The following is an 18,446-nucleotide window of genomic DNA, read 5'->3' as shown; positions in this document are numbered from 1 at the left end:
TGGCCAAGACCACAATGATGAATATTCACTTGGATCCCTGTGAAGATACGTTAAAGGAGGGGTTTAATGCCGAGACGGCCGGTTTCTTCAGGGCGCCGCGGGTCACCCGCCCTTCCCAGCACTTCTTTCTCTTCAAATTGCTCCAACATACCCAATTGCAGTTTCGTATTAAGTGCCGGTGTGAACGCCTGTCCGCTTGATATGCTTTGTTCGGATACCATGGTTAATGAAACCTCTAGGTTGCTTGCTTTGTCAGTTTCCTTTTCATGCCTATCTAAATTGCTTGCTCTATTCTTTCTTTTCTTTGCTGTCGAGTTCTTTTCAGTTCCAATGTGTTTCTTTTCCGACTGGTCGGGTTTATGACTCTATTTTATGTCGGACAGTCAAATGTCCAAAAAGGAGGGGGTTGTGGACTTAAGGGGGAGTTATAGTCCAAGTATGAGAGTATGAGAAATGACGACGTTTGAAGATCTATGAAGATGGCGTAGGACCTGGAGCTACGCTTTATGCGTCTTGTGTTCTAATGGCCGCACCTATGGAGTTGCAAATACGATATCCATTCTAACTGCGATGTGTTTTATGTAGTTAAGTTGCAGTTTTCACCTGCTCCCAGACAGGAAAGTAATTTAGGGTCCTTCCTTTACCCTCCGATCTCTCGTTGGCTTACTGTTTCTCGATGCCTTCCAAGTTCTTCCCCGTCTCCTTCTTCTCCTCTCCGTCTTCTTCTACACCTTCTCATTTCCACTGGACGGCCCTCAATCTTCATTCTTTGTTCCCAAAATAGACTTCTTTTGTCAAAGCCTTCGTGGCATCACGACTCAGGTACCTTCTTTGCTGATGCCCGCGAGCCTCGAGTCCCCTTGATACTGTACCTCCGAGCAACAAAGAAAGTCCACCCTCGGTCAACAAACAAACCCCGTCTTCGAACAACAAAGAACGTTGTGCACGCCCAGACCGAAACAACGATCCCATCGACTTTCCTGACAGCTAGGAATTTGGATCTCCTCCGTGCTGAGTTGATACTTGAACTTACGAGCCTGATATCAGACACTTCTTGTGGGAGATCTCGACTCTTATTGACTGGGTTGATCCTATATTTCGGACCTTTCATGATACGCCTTTTGACGTGCCTGTTCCTATTATTCCGCTTTTTCCTGCTTATTGTCCCTCGTCCTCTCTCTTCTTCTCCTTTCTCTTCCCTTCCTTTTTCTTCATTTTCTTCTTTCCATTTTCTTCCATAGACAAGCTTACCGGAAGTAGCTGCAGTTTCTCATCGCATTCTTTATACATCTCAAACTCATCATCTCATGGGGCAGGAAAGCTCCGCCCCCGTGGCAAACGAGCCATTAATCATTGCTAAGAGTAATGGTGAAGAGAATCTGGTAAGTCTGATAATTACATTCAATCATGGTTCTTTCGCTTCTATTTCTCTTGCCTGTCTTCTTTCTTGTTTCATTTACGCTCAACTTACTCGTTTTTCTATCAGGATACTTCGAGTCAGAACTCGGTCTCGCCAGTCGAAAATACGATACATGAATCACAAACTGAGCAAGTTCAGAAGCAGGACTCGGTTGTCGAAGACGAGGTGAAGCCCGACTCAGCAGCGGTGAAAATCGAGGAATTAAAGTCGCTATCCGACCACGAAGCGAAGCCTGAGTCGCCAGCTGAGTCTATCCAGAAACCAGACCCACCGTCCGACGATGACTTGGAGCCTGAGAAACCAGTCGCACATGTCAAGCAACTCGATTTCTCAGATATCATCAACAAGCGCAAGCGAACTAAAGACCCCGATGTCGAGGCTGGTGGCGATACTGAAGCAGACCTCAGTGATTCGGATATTAGTAACTTCAATCCGAGTGAATCCTCTTCTCCTGCCTCAAGTGAGGAGGATCCGCCGCCATCACCAACCCCCAAGCGTGGGAAGAAGAATCCTCTGGACCCTTCGTTCAAGGATCCCAACCCTCGACGCAAGAATAACAAAAGGAGGAAGAAGGCCTCGGACACAGAATACACCGAACATGATAGTGAGGATGACATTTTCTTTGTTCCAAAGTACGAACGCAATCAACTCTTGGACATACAACCTAGGAGAAGAGGAAAGCGTCAACTTGAGCCGGAAGATCTGCCCATCAATCCTGACTTAGGGCCACAGGAACAAGCGCTTGCCGCTCGGCTTCACGCCTGTTCCAAGAAGGCCTCGATTCCTCGTCATTGGCAAAAGGATTTTATGACCTTACCGGAAAAGTTGTTCTTTGCTGCAGATGATGATGAGGACGCAGAAAACCACAGAAACAAACTCAAAGAAGGCGATTTTGTCCTTGGGGCTCACAAGAGCTCTGAGTTCTATGCAATCCGAGCTTTCCAAGAACTCTTGCAAGTTTGCGGCCACGTGAGAGACTTTTGTAATGTTCTCCGTTCTCCGTCTGAGCCCTTTATCAAGAGAACAATCGAGAAATATCTCCGCTGGGCAGTAATCGACGCGGGGCTTTCAATCGCGCCCGACAATATCCCCATGCACGTAATTTACACCAAAACGGAGAAAGAGGACTCCCAGGAAGCCATCACCAAGTTCTATAAGAGATTGCAGAGCCGAGCAACCGAGTTCAAGAATCATATCCTGCTCTCTCCCGCTACCGACAGCTACTGGCCAGCCCTGGTAGGCTTCTTCGTAACCGGACCTATTGTTTCTGTGGTCACGCTTGACACCACTCCTCAGCCTCCAGATGCCAATCCACCGTCTGCAGATAAAGGAACTAAGCCACCGGGCGACAGCTCCTCTTCGGGAATCAACCTTCTCATGTACATGGATCTTTCAGACATGAATCGCGATGTCTGGGGTGCCATGTTTCTTGCAATTCTCATTAGACACATCAGGGATACCATGGTCAAGCTCGCTGAAAACTACAAATCTGCATGGGTAGCGCATGCTCCTGGTCCCAATGGTGATTCTGGATACTTCTCGGACAACGACCAATAAGTTCTGTGGTTTCAGAGGAACCCCGGGGACTCGACTTCTTGAACTGCATCTGAACATCAAGAAATTGTACTCTTGGTCAATAATTTTTGGAAATTTCGCCATCGAGCGTGTTTAACGGGCGCTTGGATGGCGTGCGCAAGTGTAGATTTTTGCTGTGGATGATAGGTTTACCGGAGCTGCACGGCAGTGGAGCATGCTGCTATGGGGCAGTGGTTTCCACGACCGACTGCAAGGACTGATTTGTTAATTCAGTTCTTTTTCTTATGCAGATGAGAACCTGTTTTTCACTTCTTCGTTCTTTTTCAAGAACTCTCAATGAGCCATCATCTGGGGTCAAAGAGAATATATTGCGTTGAACGGAAAGGAAAGTCCGCACCCTAAAAACTCTTTCATGATGATCTCGGAAAACCAACATGGGACCACCGAATCGTCCCCGTTGTTGCGCGATGTCGACCCTGAAGCAGCCAACAGGACAAAAAAGGCAGGATGGCAACAAGAATTGAAGATTATCTCGCGATACACAGCTCCGTTGATGGTCGCACTCCTGCTTCAACATGCATTGACCGGGTCCAGCATTTTCATGGTGGGCCATCTGGGGAAACGGGAAATCGGGGCCGTGAGCTTGGCTAACATGACCGCCCAAATCACTGGATACTTCGTGTTCCAAGGCCTTGCAACATGCCTCGATACTTTATGCCCGCAGGCATATGGTTCGGGAAATCTGAAAATGGTCGGCCTACATGTTCAACGCTTAACACTCTTCATGCTCGTTCTCATCGTCCCAATCGGGGTCATATGGTACAATGCCGATCGCCTGTTCATGCTGGTTCTCCCAGTTGAATCTCATGAAACTGCTGTTCTCGCGGGATTGTACCTCAAAATCGCTATCTTCGGAGCTCCTGGGTATGCCTGCTTTGAGTCTGGAAAGCGATTCTTCCAGGCGCAGGGTTTATTCGGTGCTAGTTTGGTGGTCCTTTTAGTTTGCTCTACGCTTAACATCTTTATGGGCTGGCTGTTTGTCTGGGTATGTGGTGCGATATATCACTCATCTGCTTCATTTACTGACTGTTCCTCCGCAGAAGTTACAATGGGGCTTCATCGGTGCTCCAATCTCGGTCGCCATTGCTAATAGTCTTCTTCCAGTCTTCCTAGCACTCTACGTCATCTTCATTAGAGGCTCAGAGTGCTGGCACCCTATCTCTGTCGAAGTCTGGCGCGGCTGGGGTCCAATGTTGAACCTCGCCATCCCGAGTTGGTTGATGATCGAAGCCGAGGTTCTCGCTTGGGAGTTCATGACTCTCATCTCGTCTCACCTCGGAGAAACTGAGCTTGCTGCCCAAGCTGCTATCTCTACTCTATCCGACTTCGCATTCCAAGTCTCCTTTTCCATTGCCATCGCTGGTGGAACGCACATCGCGTATCTTGTAGGAGCAGGCCTTATCGACCGTGCAACAAGAGCAGCTACAGTTTTGGTCTTCACTGGTCTTGGTGCTGGCTTAATGAATATGGTCATTGTCCTTGCTCTCCGGGGTGTGATCCCTGGCCTGTTCAGCGACATTGGCGAAGTCTGGCATTTGATCTACTTTTTGCTTCCATTGGGTGCCGTTCTTCAGATTCCTGATGCCGTGGCTACCTCACTCAATAGCTTGCTGCGAGCTGTTGGGCGGCCTGATTTGGGCAGCTACGTGCAGCTCTCAATCTATTACCTCGTGGGGTTGCCATTGGGCATCGTTTTCGCATTTTGGTTGAACTGGAGCATTTTTGGCCTCTGGTGTGGAATCTTGATTGGACAATCTATCATTGTCGCGATCGAGGGCTTTTACTTCTGGAAGATGGCTGACTGGGCCAAGGCATCGAGAGAAGCGGTGGAGCGTATGGAAGATGAATAAATAGTACCGAGCATGGGCGTAAGGTATACAATCATGATGATATAGCACTGAGTCTCCCAATCAAAAGTATCTCGCAACAGAATGTGTAATACAATCAACCATTTCAATTGTCTTGTTTCTCCCTGAGCTGTGCTGTTCGTATACTGTAATGGACCTGTCACATGACCCGGCCCGCCGTTGACGCTATTCCCAACACGCGCTCTTCAAGAACACTGCATCACTCAATCGCCCACGATGGATGCCGCCGAGGATCGAGATGTAAAGCTGCAACGCGCATCCGGCGACTTAGTGGCCGAGTTCTCAGCAAAACTCCCTTCGCTATTGTGGAGATCACAAAATGGCACACCCCTCCGCACCCCACGCAAATGGGCACAGGTAACAAAGACCGAGAAACTTGTCAGCCTCGTAAGATGCCCCAACCACAAAACAACCCTCGATTATTCCCTGGATTGCATATGTTGATACTTCCCACAGCTTGAACCATTCCAAGAATGGCCCCAACTCCTAGATCCACACTTGCAGAAGCTGCTATCCCCTTTAGTGGACGCTTTTCTGGCATATCTGATCAAGCACCGCAGCCAGTATGGTACGGCTTCACCGCGTCAGTCTCAGATTGGAGCTCTTTATCCTCTTCCGAGAGCTATTTGCAGACTCTTGTACACGTTCTGCAAAGTCCGCGGTGTCAAAGTCATCAGCCGGTTTCTAAACAACGAACCTAAGTACCTTGAATCGATGTTGCGAGCCTTCATTCAATGGGATTCTGTGCAAGCGTTAAACATTGAGGATATGGTTGACTCCGAGCGGCTGCGGTTGATGTGGGAAGAGCGCTACGTGATGCTGGTTTGGCTTTCGCATCTGCTGCTTGCTCCGTTTGATCTTTCTTCGTTATCTTCTGACGATATCCCTGTGCCATATGACAATTTACAGGGCTTAAATTGGCTGCCTGTTGAGGCGCCTATGATTGCGAGGTCTCTTCTTTCGTTGTCATTGCATTATATCAGTGCATCTGGTAAAGAAAGAGAAGCTGCCACGGCGCTTTTGGCTCGGTTTGCTTTACGTGGAGATATGCAAGCTCTTGGGGTCCTCATTGGCCTGACGAACTGGGCTTTTGCTGCTATTCGGCCCTCGGAGGAGGCTGAGTCGCCTTCTGTCTATGGTTGCATTGGTGTTCTCACGTTCATTGCCCGTCTGGGTGCATCAGGACATGTGGATGATCTTGCTCCTTTGATCAATTATATTTTCCAGCAGACTCTCAGCGTATCTCAAGGGCAGTCTGCAGTATCTGCAACCATTCAAGCTTCAGCTTCAGCTAGGAAGATTGTGGTTAAGATTCTTCGCAATTTCACGGTCATGGCTTTGTCTTTGAGTGAGCGTGGCGATGGCCGCATCTCGGATGATAACCTGTCTACTATTTTGGAAGATTCGATCGATCATTTTCTGGTCTCGCTGGCTGATAAAGACACTCCCGTGCGATTTGCGGCGAGCAAAGCACTCAGTATTATCACCTTGAAATTGGACGCAGAAATGGGAACTGAAGTCATTGAGGCGGTCGTTGGGTCGCTTGGAGAAAACATCCTATATGAGAAAGATGATGGTTCTCTAATTGTGCCCTCTGAAGCTCGGAAGATTGGGGCACACACCCTCAAGTGCAATCTAAGTGCTGTCGATGCTCAGCGATGGCAAGGACTGATCCTCACACTATCACATTTGCTCTTCCGCCGCGCACCTCCAATCCATCAACTTCCGGAAGTTCTCCAGTCCCTTGTATCCGGATTATGCTTCGAACAGAGATCGTCCACCGGCAGTTCTGTGGGCACGGGAGTACGAGATGCTGCCTGCTTCGGTGTCTGGGCTTTGTCCCGGAAGTATACCACGCCCGAGCTGCTGGCACTTCAGTCCCAAGTAGTGGCATCGCCATCCGGCCAGAAGGAAGTCGATGTTCTGCAGAAATTAGCCGTGGAACTTGTCTGTGCAGCTTGTGTCGATCCATCCGGGAATATACGTCGTGGTTCTTCAGCTGCTTTGCAGGAGTTGATTGGTCGTCATCCTAATACCATCGCCGAAGGCATTCCACTTGTGCAGGTGGTTGATTACCATGCTGTTGCCCGTCGTTCTCGTGCTATGATTGATGTGGCTAAAGCAACGGCATCTCTAGATCAGATTTACTGGAGTCCCCTGCTGGATGCTTTGGTGGGCTGGAGGGGTATTGGCTCACCAGACGCCGAGTCTAGAAGACATGCTGCAAAGTCTATTGGAACACTGAGTACTCAGGAGCTATACAAGACTATGCAGTTAGTTCTAGATCGTTTGCTGCAAAGGTTCGCTGGTACTTCTCGCAGTGACGTGGAATCACGACACGGATGTCTGTTGTCGATCGCGGCTACAGTTGATGCATTCACTGCTCATTGGGAGGGTTCAGTGGAGACAAGAGATACCGAAGAAGCTAGGGAGGTATCCTCTCGAGTGGCCAAGGTCTGGGAGATTTTCGGTTCTTCGTCAGGACCTACAGACGATGACTTGACATTCCAGACTTCACGCCCGGAATTAACAGCAGAGGCATCATCATGCTTGATCTCCTCGCTTTCTCGATCTACAACTACGATCAGTCTGATACGTCCCTCTGAGGCGCTTCTCGATCGCACACTCCAAATTCTGTCCGTGTGTGCATCCCGAAGCGATGATACTTCAATCGAAACGTCTTCAACTGCGTTATCGCAACTTTTCCCTCTTCTATCGACATCGAAGCAAGAAGAAACTGTCCGGATTTGGTTCTCTCATCTTCATAACTCATGGCGACTGCCAACTGGTCGGGGTCAAATTTTGGCTCTCGGTGCGGTCTTCAAGCAGCTAGAAGGACAAACCGATCTCCAAGAAAATATTGTCACTGAAATTCTTCGCTACACCGGGAAAGAGGAACTCATTGAAAAACGAGTGGCTGCTGTTAAATGCCTGGCTACCAGTATTCTGCCATACATGGGTAGGTTATCTCGCTCTGATCTGAACATTTACTGTTAGAGCTAACAATACCTCAGGTACGACTGATACAGTTTCAGCCAGCTTCCTCGGATTCTTAAATGACTACACCACTGACCGAAGAGGTGATATTGGATCTCTTATCCGAGTGGAAGCAATCCAAGCAGCGGCCATACTTTTGAAAAGAGAATCAGGATCCGCATTACGCTCACCCTTAGTCCAAAATCTAGTCGGCAATCTATGCCGTCTTGCATCGGAGAAGTTAGACAAGGTCAGGCTCCATGCGTGGCTTTGTCTCCAAGAATTCTGGGAGTCAGCTGTGGATCTTCCCCCATTGGAAATGTAAAGTTTTGGTCCTATGATGTTTTGAAATTTCCACTAATTGGATACAGGAAATTTGAACACTTCAGTCACGTCTCATCACAGGAGTACTTTGCCCAGCTGCTAACCTTGCAAAGCATTGACTGGATTCGTCTTCCCCTGTTGCAGGGATTTGCTACATCTACTATATCAGGCGCGGAAGGTCTTGTCCGAGCATCTCGGTTAGCATTGTCGCAGTTTCTGGACAATCAGTCAGAAGTACGGCGACTGGAAATTTTGATGACTTTCCTCCATGATATGTCTACAGTGTTGAGTGACAATCTCCAAGATGATCGCTTTGCCATCCCTGCTGTGGAATTTGTCGCTTTCTTGATTGATAGCTATATCCCTGCCATCCCTGAAGGCACAGATCCAAGGTCCGTTCTTCACTTCGTGTTACTTATGCTTAATTATTCTCTAACATGCAACTTCCAACGCAGTTTCCGCAAACTCTTCATCCTTATCCAAAAATCACATCTCAGATCGGCCAATATGGCTCGATTGGAAGCGGCCGTCAAAGTATATGCTACATTAACAAGAATCGATTCTCTGCGAGCTGATGTTCTGAAGAAAATGACGGGGCTGCTCCTGCATCCTTTTCCAAGGGTATTTACACTCCCTCCTTTTTTTCTTTTCTTTTTGATCCTTGATACTAATGTACCGGCTTCTTCAGATTCGGTCCAGTGCTGCGGAGTATCTGTTTGTTGTGACAGACACTGAAATTACCAAGTTCGAGGACTGGTCTGCTCCGCCAAAGGAATTAAAGCCGCAGGTTGAGAGTCTGCGGGCTATTCTTGCTCAATTAAATTAAAATAAAGAAATAAGTAATGCCATTGGATATTGGGTCATAATCTTGTTACAAAGCCAAATACCGTTCCCTTAAGTTCAATTTAAATTGCATAATCATACACGGGGGCTATTGAGTACTTGCCCTTGATCACTGATTAATTTCAGCCGCACAGTCGCCTCAGTCTGGTTAAGGAACGGCCCGCAATGACGAGCCGTGATTTCCGTAACAATAATATTAGAAGGGGTCCAAAGGTATTAAAACCGAAGACTTGACCATTCAATCAAGAAGCAACTCCACTTATTGGGTTCGGACTTATACCTCAACAAGAGAAGTGTATAGTTGCATAGAAAGGACGCTTGATATTAATCAATCAACTATGTGCATTCGCATGGAGATATTACTTATAATTTTATCCGTACGTGAAAAGCATACTCCTAGCTTGAATTCATGACTCTCCTTTGCATCGATATCTCAATACATCTATATTCAGGATATATTCTTGATCCATTATAAACAGCCGTCTTTTGTTCACAAATTATATGTCCTTGCAGTCAATACCGAGAACAACAAGTGCTTACCGACCCCGTCGTGGTGATGAGATAGAACTCACGCATCCAGACGGTAGTCAGCAAAGAAGTCGAAAATGTACTCCGTGGCATTGAAGACATACTTCCCAAGAGGACACTGACTGGCCAGACGCTTATAGTCATCATTAGTAACAGTACTAGGCCAACAATGACCATTCTGACCCTCCCGATAATGCTGCACAATACCCTTCTTGCCACCACAATCCCAAGAAGCATGCTTGACAAGCGGGCTTTCAAACACAGTCTCATTCCTCGCCCATTGGGCCTTCGCACCGCATCCATTTCGACCAGCCCAGCCTTGCAGAATATCAATGACAGGCAACTTGGGAGTCTTCTTTGTATTCCCGTCAATGGGCGCCGTGGTATCTGTCGTGCCATGGAACTCAAGGAAAGGATATCCCTCGGCGCGCTTTGCAGGCGCGCAAGGCCCCACGCCTTCAATATCGTCAGTGTCGTACCATGCACCACTGACAGCGGCAAAAGCGGCGAATCGGCTTCCGACGGTGGCATTGCAAGCGATTACGCCGGTGAACCCACCGCCGTTGGATTTGCCTGCTGAGTAAACTCTGTTTGTGTCGATGCAGAGTTTCTCTTCCATGTGATCTAGGAGATCGTTGGTGAAGTCCAGATCGTTGGGACGTGATGTGTCGGCACTGGGGTTGGAGAGCCAGTATCCATTCTTGCTATCTGGGTAGATGGCAATTCCGTCGGGGTTGAACTCTGGGTTGGAGAATTGCGAGAGCTCTTCCTCTTCCAGCATGTCTCGGCTGGCGCCATGGAAGGAGAAATAGAGCGGCGTTGGGGTGTTTTTGTCATAGCTGGTTGGGATGTATAACCTGTATTGGCGGTCGGAGCCTGGGAGCTTGAGACTCGTGCTCGATCCCGGGGTTGGGAATTTGGAGGGTATATCTTTGCTGCAGCCTGCCGATTGAGCGGTGCTGATGCCTGCAAGGGCTGTAAGGGACAAGAGGAATGCGATCTGCATCGTGATGGTTGGTGTGACAAAACGTGCAGGGGGGGGGGGGGGGGGGGGTGTCGGCTGATTTATATGAACATTTTTAGTTCCAAGTCTCAGAACAGAGCCCCATTATTTTGGGGAACCGATTGGCGAGATCTGCACTTTTTGGACGTGTTGCCCAATCGGGAACATTGGCCCTAACCTGCAAGTCCAAGACATTAGTGGCCCCCTTGATGGGGGCTGGATACACACACCATCCCCTTTAAGTCTCTTGGCATTTGACATGCAGAAGCTCAATGATTCGCTATTTTTGAGTGAAATGTGAGCCGCGCCTTGCTGATCGCCTGCAAAGACTTTACAGTAATGCTGAAGGGGGCTAACTACTGTAGGTGCGACCCACGCGGTGTGCCCCTGTATGCACTGTACGGTATACTACTGTAGTAGTTGAAGTTAATGCCACACACACGCTAAGACACTCGCCATGGCTTATCTCGCGCGGCTTATTTTCTCCCTAATATCTGCGCTCAATGTTCTCTACAGTAGGTAACTTATTTGGTCAACTTTTAAACTACTTGGGGGCACAACCTTAACTAGACTATAATAAATGATACAATGACTTATGCCTACCTCCATGCTCTCAAACATGCTCCTCAACAAACCGGTTTCTGGCAAATGCACGCTTCAAGGATCTACATGTACCACACGGGCCGAGAACGGCCCCCAATGGCCCGGCATGCTGCATTTACGCATGGTTCCATGTGAGAAGCACAGATCCGACATGCTGACGTTGGATAAAGCGGGTGATCTTCGCAAGTCGAAATTGGCATTTTGAATAGCCGGGCGCTTATATCTTCAGTGAATAAAAGATAACCCTCTCTGCTTGGCCGTAAACTTATCATGCAACTACTGTCCCGCCATGCTACTTGACCTTCACCCCCATAGTGTGATAGCTGTGGGTGTACTTCTTCCCACCCTCGCCTCACTTGCTGTAGGATCACGGTTCTATTCAAGGCGCAAGCTTGGCGTCTCTCTCAAGGAGGATGACTGGATGGTTCTAGTTTCGGTGGTGCTGGTATGGGGCTTAGGCATCACCAATATCTCCGGTAAGCCCGAACTGGCCCGGCCTTTGATCCGATAGCGACCGAGTGAATAACAATATCATAGGTGCTGCCCTGGGGGCTTTGGGGGCCCATTCGGAGCCAGCGAGTCCTGATGCGCCTCATCACAATACTATCATGCGAGGACCTCGGGATGAGATTGCTGAACAGGTATGTTTTCAACGCCGAGGCTGTGAGTTGCCAATGGATACTGATCAACTCAAATCAGATTGTTCTCGGCTATAGCATCGTTGAGAAGGTTGCATTTGGCGTCATCAAAATCAGCGTGTTATTGGCATATAGGCGAATCTTCCGTGGTGTGACATTCAATATCGCCTCACTTACTATGATCGCCATATGTGCACTATTAGCGATATCATTTCTTATTACCTCCGCTCTCCAGTGCCATGTTCGAAATTGGAGTCTGCAATATCTTGCCTGGTCGCATCGGCGACACTGTGTCCAAGCTGAGATATCATGGTCTGGCTATGCCATTGCGGACGTGGTCACAGATCTAGTGCTCCTGTTGTTCCCTGTGCCACTGGTTTGGCAGCTGCAACTCACCATTTCCAAGAAGATCAGTGTGCTTTTGGTGTTCTTACTAGGATCGTTGTCGACTGCTATTGGCATCACGCGAATGATTGTGTTGTTATACTTCACCTATGGTTTGTCTCGCATTAGCCCGCAAAAAGAACGGAATAACTGAATCATTATCCAGGGAGCTCAAACGGATACCGCGATTTGCTGGATACTATCTCGACTGCACTGATCTGGAGTCTTACTGAAGCGTCTGTCGCTATAATTGCTTCCTGCCTACCATCCATTCGCCCTCTTATCCATCGTTCTTCTGCGAGTGAAATACAAGCTCAGTCCTCAATGAAGTCACTCCGGCATTCACTCCAGCATTCACTCCAGCATTCACACCGGCATTCTCGATCAAAAAGTGCTGAGGGTGCGATGAAACAACCACCACTTGAAGCGTTTGAGGGCAACGAGGACCACCAATCCTCGCGGTGTAGTTCGGACAGAGTGTAGGATAGAAGGAGATAATGCAAAAGCTTGACAATTAGCGATGCATCAACTGTTCAATTCTTTAGATTGCCAACCAATTAGGAGCATAACAAGATAAAAAGACAAATGAAAGAATGAAAGAAAAAGAAAGATGAGAAAAGAGCAAAAAAGATGTGCATCATCCGTGAATCGAACACGGGCCTCGTCGATGGCAACGACGAATTCTACCACTAGACCAATGATGCTAGTTCATGTATTATGCGGCCCACAAGGGCTTCATAACCCAAAACTTCCCCTCTCCCTCATCTCGCCGCCTTCACTCACGCCGAAGCTCAGTCTCGCTGCCCCCCAGAGCTCCAACTGTCGCAACCATGGCAGCCGTCTCTGCAGCTGGCATTCCTGCCAATTCCACGTGAGTATTTCTTCACCATCTACCGAAGTCTATGCTAACCAATCTCCCAGAGTATACGTGCGCATCCTGTTCCTCCCCTGCTATCAGCATTCCGATCCCGCTTGAGCACTCACTAACGACAGCTGCAAACCCACTAGGTCAAGAATCTCGATGAAACAATCAAACTGGAGCAAATGAAAGTCGCTCTGGAGGAGATTTTCTCAGAATATGGCACCATTCTAGAGATCATCGCAAAGAGGAATCTCAAGGCCAAGGGCCAGGCCTTTGTCGTCTTTGACAACGTCGACTCTGCTACCCGTGCTATTGAGGAAATCAATGGCTTCGATATTTTCGATAAGCCCATGGTCCTGGACTACGCTAAGACAAGAAGTGATGCGACGGTCCAGCGCGAAGGCGGCGCCGACGAGCTAGAGGCTCACAAGCGGAGGCGCATGGCCGAGAAAGGTGCGTCAGCCGGATTTGCCCGACCAGAATGGAATGTCCAGGGAGATGCTAATGACAAATATACACAGAGCGCAAGCAAGCCCAAGAAGCACTCGAAGCGCAGAAGAAACTCAAGCGTCCTGCCGCCCCAGCCGAATCCGCACGCCCAGCCAAGACAACCAAGGGAGCCGGTCTCAAGCCGACTTCTGGTGCTACAACCGCAGTCGTTCCGGACGAGTACCTACCACCCAACAAGATTCTGTTCTTGCGGGAGTTGCCCGACGAGGCGAGCGAGGAGGGCCTATCTGCTATCTTTGGTCGGTTCGAAGGATTCCAGGAAGTCAGAATGGTGCCTGGCCGAAAGGGAATCGCTTTCGTCGAGTACCAGGACGAGACTGGAGCAATTACCGCGAAGGAGGCTACATCTGGTATGCCCATGGGCGAACAGGGCAAGCCGATTCGCGTCACTTACCAGCGCCAGTAGTCGTTGGCGTGTTGCATCCTACAAAATATCCCTGTCTCGTTCTTTTTGGCGTTTGGAAGGTCTCGTCTTCAACATGTGTGGTAGGAATACAGAGAGAATTAGCCTGGCTCTCTTGCTATCGCAATGCATCAAGGTTGTGTATCACATGAAATTGAATACTTCCTAAGTAAAAAAAACGTAGGAAGCCATGGGCTAAGATATAGGCACGAAGTGGTACATGTCACTGCTGAAAGACAAAAAAGCTGACGAGTAAAGAGTATCTGTAAGAAGCACAATGAAACGCAGCCCAGGGCCTAGAAAATGACATCGTTGTCTTCCTGCTCTCCTAGAACGTCTGTCGGCTCTGCCTCATCTACTTGGGTTAGGATGGACTTTTGTTCTGGGTTTTCTGCTTGCTGTGCCGCTGCCTTTTCACGAGCTGCGAGGATCTCGGCATCTGCTGCAGCGACGTCTCTCTGCTTCTTGTTCGACACCTTCTTGAGACGGTAGAATTCCTCACGGTCCAACTCATCGAGCTCAGAGTTAATGTCTTGGGAAGTTAGCCAGTGATATCCAAGCGGAGGAATCGATACAAACATTTGATGGTGTTCTCAGTTCGGGGGATAATAACATGCTCGCTGTGATATATTAGTATCAGGATGATAGTTCATCTTCAATATCAAAAAATCATCTTACATCGCATTTACTATAGGCAAAGGTTAGTTTCTATGAGGCACAATGGTTGCATATAACTTACCTCGTCGGTTGACAACCTTGATAACCTCATCCAGAATCAAGAAAGCAGTCTGTCGTAATCGGTGAGCAATATTCCAATCCGTAGCTTAGTCTAATCCATACCTGCAAACTTGCCAGTTCCACCAATGTCTCCACAGCTCGCGCATAGGTCTCCCGGCAGCGTTGGATCTGCTGTCCACCCTTGCCTAGACCGGTCAGACCAAAATCATTGACACCCTCCTGCGTATAACTCTCAAATTGCGGCAGGAAGACACCAGAGACGTTCTCGTGCTTGGCTCGCACGCGGAATCGGGCCTGCTTGGCGGACTCCTGGATCTGGTATCCGATATCGCCTCCAACGGCGTAGCTCACTTCAGCGAGGGAGAAGGCAGCAATTTGCATGACCCTGCCCATCTTTTGCTTGGCCTCATCGATACGGCGTGTGATTTCTGTCGAGGATTAGCGACTATGTAAGGCGGGGGAACGGGAATGTGTCGGTACAGCATACCTCGGAAACGTCTGTTATAGAGATCGAGAGTCAGCATACAGCCAAATAGACAGGGGAAATGGACAGGCAGTACTTTGTTAAAGCTTCACTCTTTCTCTTCAGCAAACTGTGTCCAATCTCAGCCCCTTTCAGCTTGCTCTTCATCAACCCCAGGGACTGGCGAGTCGGGAATACGGCCTCACGGCCCTAGAAATCTGTCAGATAGGGTGATTGGAGGACACCAGTCTCACATAGACTTACTACGGCACCCGACATGACTGTAACTCTCAACACAAAAGCACAATAGAGACCTTTGTTGTTCAGCTGGCGTAATGCGGCCACCTTGATATGACGCCGATAAAGAGCTCCACCGCCCGCCTGATACAGACACCCACGTGACCAGCATACGACTACATCCGTCAACGGTTTTCTACCCAGACGCGCAAAGCAAACAGCCTCCTCTTTATGTGCCCTACCTCCATGCTGACACGTTGACCGTGTAATTGGATCCCGCTCAACTGAGTGGCGCAATGCCAGGGACTCTCTTGCCCCCGAGATCGCACCGGCAGCACGCAGAAATGGACCGACCGTCTGCGGCCCGACCAGACCTCTATTTGATTGTAATTCTGACCCATTGGACTTTTTAAACTTGAGGCTGACCCACATTTCTTGAGCAGACCGACCAAGATATCGTTTACGAACAAGATTTGCTTCGCGACGCCGGCAGCGTCAAGCCATGGCTCGCCTACATCGAATTCAAGCAGCAAAATGGCACGCTTTATGAGCAAGCATTTGTACGTCACCACTTCCCACGATCATCCTACGATAGTCCATACTAATAAAAATGCTTTCTCAGGTCATGGAGCGTGCTTGCAAGCAATTACCGCGCTCATACAAGCTCTGGAAAATGGTGAGCCCGATATTACTCACACTTTTTGGGCACGAATTATTGACTTTGATAGTATCTGGAGTTCCGCACGAAGCACTTGAAGGGGCGCAACCCTACGGTATACCGAGCCGAATACCAGAAGGTCAATGCCCTCTTCGAAAGAGCTTTGATCCTGCTCAACAAGATGCCGCGCATCTGGGAAATGTACCTCTCATTCCTACTTCAACAACCTCTCGTCACCCAGACTAGGCGAACCTTCGACCGCTCGCTGCGCGCTCTGCCAGTCACCCAGCACAACCGAATTTGGAGGCTCTACAAGGGCTTTGCTCGATCGGCTTCTGGCCAAACTGCAGTCAAAATCTTTGCGCGGTACATGCAAATCCACCCAGAGAATGCCGAAGAATACATTGAACTGCTCGTCGAAATGGGCGAATACACGGAAGCCGTGAAAAAGTTCATGGAGATCCTCGACAACCCGCGATTCCAGTCCAAGAATGGCAAGAGTCCATTCCAGCTATGGACAGAGATGGTCGACTTGCTTGTTTCCAAAGCCAAGAAGATTGAAACTGGCCCGCAGGTCGGAATTGATGTCGATGCCATTCTTCGGAGTGGCGTTGAACGCTTTGCAGACCAGAGAGGCAAGCTTTGGGCCGGTCTTGCCACATATTGGATCACCAAGGGCAATTTCGAAAAGGCACGGGATGTCTTCGAGGAGGGAATCACAACCGTCATGACAGTCCGTGATTTCACTCTTATTTTTGACTCTTACGTGGAATTTGAAGAGTCTATCATCGGCAACTTGATGGAAAGTGCTGCTGTTCGGTCTGAAAAGGGTAAACTCGACGAAGATGCCGACTTTGATCTCGACCTCCGCATGATGCGTTTCGAGCAATTGATGGATCGCAGACCGTTCCTGGTGAATGATGTGCTCTTACGACAGAACCCTCATAACGTCATTGAATGGGAGAAGAGAGTGGCACTTTGGGGCGATAACAAGGAAGAAGCCGTTCAGACCTACACAAATGCTATTGCAGCTATTAGTCCCAAGAAAGCTCATGGAAAGTTCTCTGAGCTTTGGGTTAATTACGCTAAGCTTTATGAGAATGGCGGAGACTTGGAAACCGCAAGAGTTATTTTCGACAAGGCTGTTAAGGTTCCTTTCAAGTCTGTGGCCGAGCTGGCCGAGACTTGGTGCGAATGGGCTGAAATGGAGCTCCGCGCCGAGAACTTCGACAAGGCAGTTAGCATCATGGCAAAGGCGACGCAGGCACCCAAAAAGTCTACAGTGGACTACTTTGACGAGAACTTGTCTCCACAGCAAAGAATCCACAAGAGTTGGAAACTCTGGAGTTTCTATGTCGATCTTGTTGAGAGTGTTTCCTCCTTGGATGAAACCAAAAAGGTCTACGAGCGGATCTTTGAGCTTCGCATCGCGACACCCCAAACAGTCGTCAACTATGCCAACCTTCTGGAGGAAAACAAGTACTTCGAGGACTCCTTCAAGGTATACGAGCGTGGATTGGACCTTTTCATGTATCCAGTTGCCTTTGAGCTGTGGAACATGTACTTGACCAAGGCTGTGGACCGCAACATTGGAATCGAGCGCCTCCGAGATTTATTCGAACAAGCTTTGGAAGACTGCCCACCAAAGTTCGCCAAGTCTCTTTACCTGATGTACGGAAACTTGGAAGAAGAGCGTGGTCTTGCCAGACACGCCATGCGCATCTACGAGCGCGCAACTCGGGCAGTCTCCGACGAGGATCAGTTCGAGATGTTCGAATTCTACATCACAAAGTCGGCCTCAAACTTTGGTCTCACATCCGCACGACCTATCTACGAGCGCGCCATTGCCGCTTTGCCTGACCAGGAGGCAAAGGAAATGTGTCTCAAGTTTGCTGAGATGGAGCGACGACTTGGCGAGATCGACCGTGCCCGCGCTATTTATGGCCATGCATCCCAATTCTGCGACCCCCGGACAAACGCTCCCTTCTGGCAGAAGTGGGAGGCCTTTGAAGTTCAGCACGGAAACGAGGATACTTTCAAGGAGATGCTTCGCATCAAGAGAAGTGTTCAGGCTCAATACAAGTATGTATTCATTCCATATGTACGATTGCATTCTTTGCTAACCACCCCCGCAGTACTGATGTCAACTTTATTGCGTCCCAAGCAATTGCCAGAAGCCAACAGCCGCAAGACGGCGAACAGGGCGAAGAAAGCCAAGATCGCGCAGATGCTATGGCCGAGCTGGAACGCCAAGCTCGTGCCCCTGTCGGCTTCGTTGCCGCCAGCAGCGGTCCGGAGGGTGGTAACCGCCCCCTCCTCCGGCCGACAAAGCACCTGCTGCGGCCACGGCCAACCCCGACGCCATCGATCTCGACATGGACGAGGAATAGAG

General features: G+C 49.0%; 8 protein-coding genes across 8 annotated transcripts; 6 read left to right on the top strand and 2 right to left on the bottom strand.

The window, feature by feature from the left end:
- Positions 1–1,307: 1,307 nt before the first annotated feature.
- Positions 1,308–2,977, top strand: N7511_009135 (uncharacterized protein; the record flags this gene model as incomplete). Its single annotated transcript, XM_057131512.1, has 2 exons — positions 1,308–1,382; positions 1,487–2,977. The coding sequence occupies 2 exons, from the start codon at positions 1,308–1,310 to the stop codon at positions 2,975–2,977; spliced, it is 1,566 nt and encodes a 521-aa protein (XP_056979500.1).
- Positions 2,978–3,371: 394 nt separating this feature from the next.
- Positions 3,372–4,866, top strand: N7511_009134 (MATE family efflux transporter; the record flags this gene model as incomplete). Its single annotated transcript, XM_057131511.1, has 2 exons — positions 3,372–4,001; positions 4,057–4,866. The coding sequence occupies 2 exons, from the start codon at positions 3,372–3,374 to the stop codon at positions 4,864–4,866; spliced, it is 1,440 nt and encodes a 479-aa protein (XP_056979499.1).
- Positions 4,867–5,100: 234 nt separating this feature from the next.
- N7511_009133 (tubulin-specific chaperone D) lies at positions 5,101–9,010 on the top strand (the record flags this gene model as incomplete). The annotated part of the gene is made up of 6 exons (XM_057131510.1): positions 5,101–5,271; positions 5,341–7,843; positions 7,899–8,181; positions 8,232–8,576; positions 8,640–8,805; positions 8,873–9,010. 6 exons carry the CDS (start codon positions 5,101–5,103, stop codon positions 9,008–9,010), a joined length of 3,606 nt encoding a protein of 1,201 aa, XP_056979498.1.
- Positions 9,011–9,595: 585 nt separating this feature from the next.
- Positions 9,596–10,561, bottom strand: N7511_009132 (CE1 family esterase; the record flags this gene model as incomplete). Its single annotated transcript, XM_057131509.1, has 1 exon — positions 9,596–10,561. The coding sequence occupies one exon, from the start codon at positions 10,559–10,561 to the stop codon at positions 9,596–9,598; it is 966 nt and encodes a 321-aa protein (XP_056979497.1).
- An 889-nt stretch (positions 10,562–11,450) lies between these two features.
- Positions 11,451–12,337, top strand: N7511_009131 (uncharacterized protein; the record flags this gene model as incomplete). The annotated part of the gene is made up of 3 exons (XM_057131508.1): positions 11,451–11,637; positions 11,699–11,802; positions 11,861–12,337. 3 exons carry the CDS (start codon positions 11,451–11,453, stop codon positions 12,335–12,337), a joined length of 768 nt encoding a protein of 255 aa, XP_056979496.1.
- Positions 12,338–13,013: 676 nt separating this feature from the next.
- N7511_009130 (U1A/U2B'/SNF family RNA-binding protein) lies at positions 13,014–13,961 on the top strand (the record flags this gene model as incomplete). The annotated part of the gene is made up of 4 exons (XM_057131507.1): positions 13,014–13,054; positions 13,105–13,111; positions 13,192–13,498; positions 13,567–13,961. The coding sequence occupies 4 exons, from the start codon at positions 13,014–13,016 to the stop codon at positions 13,959–13,961; spliced, it is 750 nt and encodes a 249-aa protein (XP_056979495.1).
- A 293-nt stretch (positions 13,962–14,254) lies between these two features.
- Positions 14,255–15,438, bottom strand: N7511_009129 (H(+)-transporting V1 sector ATPase subunit D; the record flags this gene model as incomplete). Its single annotated transcript, XM_057131506.1, has 8 exons — positions 14,255–14,490; positions 14,538–14,578; positions 14,637–14,646; positions 14,698–14,746; positions 14,799–15,124; positions 15,184–15,194; positions 15,257–15,369; positions 15,424–15,438. 8 exons carry the CDS (start codon positions 15,436–15,438, stop codon positions 14,255–14,257), a joined length of 801 nt encoding a protein of 266 aa, XP_056979494.1.
- Positions 15,439–15,631: 193 nt separating this feature from the next.
- Positions 15,632–18,444, top strand: N7511_009128 (mRNA splicing protein SYF1; the record flags this gene model as incomplete). Its single annotated transcript, XM_057131505.1, has 6 exons — positions 15,632–15,782; positions 15,840–15,956; positions 16,019–16,072; positions 16,125–18,136; positions 18,190–18,356; positions 18,386–18,444. Exons 1-6 carry the CDS (start codon positions 15,693–15,695, stop codon positions 18,442–18,444), a joined length of 2,499 nt encoding a protein of 832 aa, XP_056979493.1. The 5' UTR covers positions 15,632–15,692.
- Positions 18,445–18,446: the final 2 nt, after the last annotated feature.

This window comes from Penicillium nucicola, assembly GCF_028828085.1.
Source record: "Penicillium nucicola strain IBT 29836 chromosome Unknown utg000010l, whole genome shotgun sequence".
In the NCBI taxonomy this organism is placed as follows: Eukaryota; Fungi; Ascomycota; class Eurotiomycetes; order Eurotiales; family Aspergillaceae; genus Penicillium; species Penicillium nucicola.
Note: the sequence above shows the minus strand (reverse complement) of the source record. Positions and strands in the feature narration are given on the sequence as shown.